Source organism: Dendrobium catenatum, unplaced genomic scaffold (genome assembly GCF_001605985.2).
Source record: "Dendrobium catenatum unplaced genomic scaffold, ASM160598v2 fragScaff_scaffold_1021, whole genome shotgun sequence".
Lineage (NCBI taxonomy): Eukaryota > Viridiplantae > Streptophyta > Magnoliopsida > Asparagales > Orchidaceae > Dendrobium > Dendrobium catenatum.
The window spans coordinates 3,937,187-3,945,154 of NW_021319483.1; the positions used below are offsets into that span (position 1 = coordinate 3,937,187).

A 7,968-nucleotide genomic window follows, 5' to 3' on the forward strand; every position below is an offset into this window, starting at 1 on the left:
AATAATCTTAATTCAACTTTTGCTAATAATAAAATAAACACATTGAAAAAGAAAAGAAAATAAAATAAATAAGACATATATTTTATACTAATTATGTCAAAATAATACTTGTCTATACGGACATGAAATTGAGCTTCTTATCTACATCCAGTTATAATTTTTATTTAAATTTTGTAAGATTAAAATTTGAAAGGAAATTAATTTATAGAACAAAATAATTCAAAATTTCATTCAAGAGAGCAACCACAAATAATTTGTATAAAGAAAAATTGTAATTTCAAGAAGTGAAATTCAATGCAAGTCAACAAAACATTCCATTATTTTATTGATCACTTTGAACACAAATAAAGACCTTTTTTTAGTTAAACATACATCATTCCAAAAATACAAGAACAACTCATGAATACACTAACACCCAAATTCATTAAAATCACTAGAATACATCTCAAGAGCAAACACATAAACTCATTAGTAATAATACTATATAAGTAAAACTAATAATCAGAAGGGCCTTGATCTTGAGGAGGTGGTTGGTTGAACATTGAAAAGTAACTACTAATCATAGCTACATTCATATTAATTGAGTCAAATTACCCTTGGATCCAACCCATGTCTTCATTATATCTAGCATCATGTTAATTCAAGTGATTATCAATTTGATCAAAGCATTGATAAAAATGAGTTTCCATTCAATCAAAGTGTTGATCCATTTCTTGGTAGAAATTCTGGTCTGGTCCAAGTACCGGTGTAGGTGCTGGTGCAAGAGCCCCCCCTTCCTTAAAATCATCTCCCTCAAAACTTTGATCCCACACAAAGAGTGTCCGTAAAGAGGCATTAGGAAACAAAATAGGAAGTTCAGTGGGTGGATTAGGATGGATAATATTGTAGTTCTTTTCTAAGATATTGGAAACTAGATATCCTAAAGCCTCATTTTTCTTTCTCTCATTATAAGGAAGTCCAATATTGGAAAGTTTATAAATATAATCCATAATATGATTGGCTTCATCAAAAGGTTTACAGTCATAATCAAATATGTGAACATGGATAAGAGAGGAGTCAAGTTTATGTGATCACCATCTTTTGGATTAATTGAGGTTCTCAAAACATGCTGGATAATCTGGGCATTTTAATTGAGGGTGTAAGCATGAGAGAAATGACACAATTATGAAACACATCTAAGAGTTTGATTTATTTCTGACTAATTAAAGTCATCTCTAGATGTTAAGGTGTGCACTCTTATTCCTTTGTTTCTTAGGTGAAGGAAGTTACCTAAGTCTTCCTTAGTTATTTCTACTCGTTTCTTGAAAACATAAGAGGTAACCATGGTGTTGTCTTAATTTACCTTCATGTTAGCCATAATAGTTTGGAATGTCACTTTATGGTAGGCATAGATTGAGGGTCAGTATAAAAGAAAATTGGGTGGAGGCAAAAAGTGGCATATTAAAAAAATTAATGTCACTTTGAATCAGAAGTCGAGAGGGGGTAACTTTTGTAGCAAAATACCTATCCTTCCTCATTCTTTTTGGAAATAAAGTTTTCATCCCTACCAGATTGGGAGGATGATCCCTTAGTAGTGCAAGGTCATTTGCTATTATATGCCATTCCTAATGAAAATACTTATCCAGGACCCTTATATTTGAAGAAAAAAATGTCCTATCATACATTATAAAATTGAGATCATACGTACAATTTTAAAATCATATGGGATGAAAGTATTTTCATACATACAAATGGATACGCCCAAAAAATAAAATGTTTTTCATAAAATGTCATTTTCGATGCATCCTTTCATATAGACTTTTGACCAGTAGATCGTACAGATGAAGATCTATTTATCCAAGACTATATGAATATAAAATATAATTTTATGATGGTTAGGTTCATCCCCATGAGAAACTGACAATAGGATCATACAAATAAAGTATAATTTCATACATACGATCTGTGATAAATAATTGACATTTACTAGAAAACTATTACCACTCGTAAAGACGAAACAATACATATCATACAGCATGATTACATCACCGTACAATATAAAAATCAATAAAAAAACATTGTTTCATGTGCTCAACTCTGAAACTTATCATGTACATGCTACAGAATTTGTATAATATAAAAATTTCATACATTACAAAATAAACACTTAAAATAAGACATGATAAACAATTTTTTTTTTAAACCAATTACCTAAAATCCAATGACATGCAAAAAATTGAAAAACAAGACTAACGATAAAATATTTAAAAAAATAAATAAAACAAAAATAAACAAACATACAAACTCTCACAAATAACCTAAGAAAATAAACAAATAATTACACAATAAATCAAGTTTGCAAAATTTCAATTTAAGAATTAAGATCAATCACAACTAATCTGGTCCTTAGAGTGCTAAACATGTTAAAAACTAGTGATTTTGTGAAAATGTCTGTAAGTTGATTCTCAGTAACAACATGATTCAATTCAATTTCTCGTTTAGCTAGATGATCTCTAATGAAGTGATGCCTTATGCCAATATGCTTGGTTCTAGAATGTTGAATAGGATTCTTTGAAATGCATATAACACTAGTATTATCACAGAAAATAGGAATGGTGCCAATAAAACATCATAAGTCAATCATTTTGTTTTTTAACCAAAAAACTTGTGCCACACAACTACCTAAGGCAATATATTCTACTTCAGCATTAAAAAGGGCTTCTGAATTCTATTTTCTATTAGACCAAAAAACTAAAGAGTTTCCTATAAATTTATAAGTTCCAGATGTACTTTTTTAATCAACCATACATCCTATAAAAACTAAATAAAAAATCTAACAATTTTAAAAGAATATCTATGCTTAGGATACCAAATCCCTAAGTTTTGAGTTCCCAAAAGATATCTCAGAATTCTTTTAACTACTATCAAATATGATTCCTTTCGATTAGATTGAAATCTACCACACAAATAAATACTAAACATTATATCTAATTTGCTATCAGTCAAGTAAGAAATAATCCAATTATACCTCTAAATTTTTTTTTGATCAATAGATTTTCCCATAGAGTCCTTATCAACCTGCACTGAAGAACTCATTAGTGTAATCACTGGTTTAGCATTATCCATTTCATATTTTTTGAGCATGTCCTTAATATACATTGACTAACTAAGAAAAGTTCCTTTCTCATTTTACTTTATACATAAACTAAGAAACTAACTTAAATCTCCCATCAAACTCATCTCAAATTCACTACTCATTATTTTTGAAAAATCACCACAAAAGTTTTTATTTGTAGATCCAAATAAGATATCATCAATATATATTTTAACAATGAGTATGTCATCTCCTATCTTTTTCAAAAAAAGAGTAGTGTCCACACTTCATTTCACAAATGACCTTTCTAATATGAATGTGCTCAACCTGTTATATTAAGCCCTAGGTGCCTATTTTAGTCCATTCAATACCTTTTTTTTTTTTTAATTTAAACACATTATTAGGAAATTTATAATTTTCAAAACATGGAGGTTTCTCAACATAAACAATCTCTTTTATCACCCCATTTACAAAGAGACTTTTAACATCTATTTGATACAATTTAAAACCTTTTAAATAAGCAAAGGCTAACAAAACCCTTATTGCTTCAATTCTTGCTACAAGGGAAAATGTTTCTTCAAAATCAATCCTTCTATTTAATTATGCCCTCTTGGCCACCAATCTTACCATATTTCTAATCATAGCTCTTGAATCAATCATTTTATTTTTGAATACCCATTTAGATCCAACAACATTGTGATCCTTAGTCCTTTCAATTAATTCCCAAACATCATTTCTAATAAATTATTTTAATTCTTCTTGCATGGAAAAAAAATAAAAATTCATCTAGAAGTGCTTGATTTATATTAGTTGGTTCAATCATTGATATATAGGAAGAATGGTTCACTTCTTTGCTAACTCTATGCCTAATCCTAACACCCTCACTAGGTTCACCTAAAATTAATTCTTTAGGGTGATTCTGAAAAAATCTCTATTCTCTAGGCACAGGTGTTTCTTTTCCAACATCTTCTTCTAAATTTGTCTTTTTAATTCCTTGCGATATATTTTTATTATGATCTTTTTTGGACCTTTGCTCTTCTAAAATGCCAGATTCATTAAAAATAACATATGTGGTCTCTTTAATTCTTGCAATGTGCAAAAGTTTTTAAATTTTTCAAATGATTCACTCTTATAAAATAATAATCTGACGCAAGTGAATATTAAAAAATCATCAATTATCACAAATCCAAACACTTTACCTCGTAGACTAATAGTGCTAACTAGTCTAAAAAGATTAATATAAATGATTTCCAATAGTTTGCTAGTTCTAAGAATCATAAAGGAATGAAAGAAGGACTACACCTACTTTTTTAATTGTCATGCATCACACAGGTGATCGTTAGTAAAGACTAGCTTGGCTATTCCCCTAACTAATTCTTTTTTGGTAATTTTCATAATATTTTTCATGCTCGTGTGACAAAGTCTCCTATTCCATAACTATAATTCATTAGTAATTATTCTGAGATAAAAGATATTAGAAGATTTAATACAATTCAAATCAAGATTATACGTATTATTTACCCTATTTTCATGCAATACATTAATTTCATTCTGGCCATCACGTTTTGCCCTAGCCGTCCCCATACTCTGGTGATTCGTGCGATTTTCGCCCTTTTCCTTCCTTCACAGTAATTTCTTCTGATATAGCCCTTACTTTTTATTTTTTTTGATTTGGATTTTCCTTTGGCGTTCTCTGGGGGGCTTCAGACATGGGCCGTTCTTTTCTCCTTTTGGAGATGGGCTCGTCCTCAACCTCCCCTGATGTCTAGGCTACTCTGCCCGCTGGAACTTCTGGTGCTTGGAAAGGTTTACTGGTAGATGGTAAAACCATTTCATCTTCTTGTTCTTTTTGCGATGTTTTAGCTTGTGCTACTTCTTCGCATAACCCTAGTTTATCTTATACTAAATCTACTGTTAAAGGAGTTCCCACTATACTGATGTCTGATGATGACATTCTTAAACTTGCCTTACTTCATCAATTTACCCTTGTTGGAAAGTTCGCTGTCTGTAGACCCAATCTACATGCTATTCGGTTATTTTTTGGTAAGCTTAAATTGTCTGGTTATTTCTCTATTGAGATGTTAGAAGCTCGGCATGTTTCGATCCAACTTTCTAATGACCTTGATTACAGTAGGGTCCTTGCTAAGCACTCTTATTATATACTTAACTATCGGATAAGACTTTTGAAATGGACTCCCTTCTTTGATGTTAAGGAAGAGTCTCCTATTGTTCCCATAAGGATTTCTTTTCCAAATTTGCAGCTTCATTTTTTTAATGCTCATGTTTTACATGCTATTTGTTCAATCTTTGGTAGACCTCTTCAAACCAATCAAGCTACGGCTTCTCGTTCTCGTCCTTCTATAGCTAGGATTTTGGTTGAAATTGATATAACCAAAAAACATCCGAAAGAGGTATGGATCGGTTCTGAAAATGCAGGTTATTTACAAAACGCTGACTTTGAAAATGTCCACGATTTGTGTTTGCACTATGAAATTCATGGCCATGCGATTGCTGATTGTTATGTTGTGCATCCCCAACTTAAGGTTAACTCTAAAGTTCCCAAAAAAATTGATGGAATCTATAATGCCCGAGCAAAACATTGACCCTGGATCTCTTCCTTCTATGGAAAATGGCCCTATTAAACAAGTGGAGGATCCCATTACTAAGAAAGATGACATAGATGGTATTTTTCTAAATTCTTCCATAAGAACATGTGGTGAAGTGAATAAGGATGATTTGGAGTTCAAAATGATGGTATGGCAATGATGGATGTGGGAGCAAAATGGTGGAATTTTTAGATACTTTAAATATAGCTGTTAATCAAGAAAGGGCTCTAATCAATAATGGGGATATTGATGTGGAAAATCTGGGTATTGAGGAAGATAATATTAAACATAAGGAAGGAAACTATGTTAGTGGAAGTGAAAGTACTTCTTCTAAACATTTACAAGGCACTAGATGTAGGAATGATGATTTGGAGGAAGGGGAAGTGGGGAACATTGAAATATGGATTCCTATGGTAGAATTTAAGGATCCTACCAAATCTATGTCACCAAACAAGGGAAAGAATAAATTCATTGAAGTGGAAAATAACTCCAACTTCAAAAAGAAAGGCAAAAATTCTAAAGTTTTTTCAAGTAGCACTCCAAGAATCACTATATTGTCAACACAATCCGCCAATGGTTAAAGCTCTTTTATGGAATATTAGGGGTGTGGGTGGTTCTCTATCTAAGGATAGAGTTAAGAATCTTTGTAGGATTCATGGCCTCCAATTACTTGTTTTAACTGAACCCTTGATTGCTGCTACTAAGATGGAGTCTGTTAAAGTTTATTTGTGTTTTGATTTTTACTTTGGTAATTGCACGAATAAAATTTGGCTCTTTTGGAATCATACGATCTCTTTAAGTATTATATTAGATTTACCTCATGTTGTTCATATTAATTTTTATTTGAACCATGTTTCTTGTTTTGCTTCTTTCATCTATGCATCTTGTTCTAGAGGTTGGAGGAAGACTCTTTGGGGTCAACTCAATGCTTTTGCCTCTTTGTTGGATGCCCCTTGGTGTGTGGGGGTGACTTCAACTGTAGTTCTAATTCGAATGAGAGGGTTGGTGGTAAACCTCCTAATTTTTACAATGTGGAGGATTTAAATGATATGATAAGAAATAGTAATTTACATGACATTGGCTATTATGGTAGCAATTTTACTTGGAACGGGGGAAATATGTGGCAAAGACTTGATCGGTTTCTTTTTAACAATCTATGGATCCATAAATTTTCTAACATTCATATTACTCATCTTACTCGTACACTTTTAGATCATTCTCCTCTTCTTTTAAGTTTTTGTAACGCCAATACTAATAGCTTTTATTCTTCTAGATTTCAAAACATGTGGCTTCCTGATGAATCTTTTTTCAGAATGTGAAAGAGAATTTGTAAGTGCCTCTTGTCCCCTCGGATAATGTGCATGGAATGATTTAATTTTGGTTCAAACTCAAGAGACTTAAGCAAAGCTTGCTTGGTGGAACAAATGTATCTTCAAAAATATCTTTACTAACATTTTGAAAGAAGAAGAGGAGGTGGATAAATCTCAGTTGGTTTTTATGCATACTTCTTCTTTGGAAAAATTATTTCTTCTTAACAATGCTAAAATCATTTTGTATAAGCCGCAGGAAAAGGAAGAAGCTTTTTGGAGGCAAAAGGCTTCTTCCAAATTCCTTGTGGAAGGTGATCGTAATACTGCCTATTTTCACAATATTGCTAATCATAATAAAGTCAGCAGGCATATTCATAAGATCACTTTGTCTGAGGGTGATATCATAGAGGACCCAGACTTGATTGCCTCTTTAGGAGTTGATTTTTTCGGCAAACTTTTTAATTCGAACTTTGCTCTCAATCTTAATACTGATTTCTCTTTTATTCAGGCTATGGTGTCGGAAGAGGACAATTATTTGCTCACTAAAACTCCCTCTGTTGAGGAGATTTGGGATAACTTAAATAGTATGAACTCTGACTCTGTTGTTGGTCCCAATGGATTTAATAATAAATTTTTACAAAAATCTTGGGAAATTATTAAGGAGGATCTTATTAATGCTGTTGTTGACTTTTTTAATGGTTATTAGTACCCTAAATTTTTCACTACCACTTCTATTGCTCTTATTCCTAAGGTTCATAATATTAATTTCTGGAATGATTATAGGCCTATTAGTTTGTGCTCCTTCTTTAATAAAGTGATCTCTAGAATTTTAATGGGGAGACATGCTCTTATTCTTCCCAAAATTATTTCTCTGTAGCAGTCTAGTTTTGTTAAAGGAAGATCTATATTTGATAATATTATACTTGTGCAGGAATTAATTCATGATTTGGACAAGAAGGTCGTCGGTGGGAATATTGTT

General features: G+C 31.7%; 1 protein-coding gene across 1 annotated transcript; it reads left to right on the forward strand.

Annotated features, from left to right (window-relative positions):
* Window positions 1–5,855: 5,855 nt before the first annotated feature.
* Window positions 5,856–7,695, forward strand: LOC110114274. Its single transcript, XM_020847100.1, has 2 exons — window positions 5,856–6,092; window positions 7,246–7,695. Exons 1-2 carry the CDS (start codon window positions 5,856–5,858, stop codon window positions 7,693–7,695), a joined length of 687 nt encoding a protein of 228 aa, XP_020702759.1.
* Window positions 7,696–7,968: the final 273 nt, after the last annotated feature.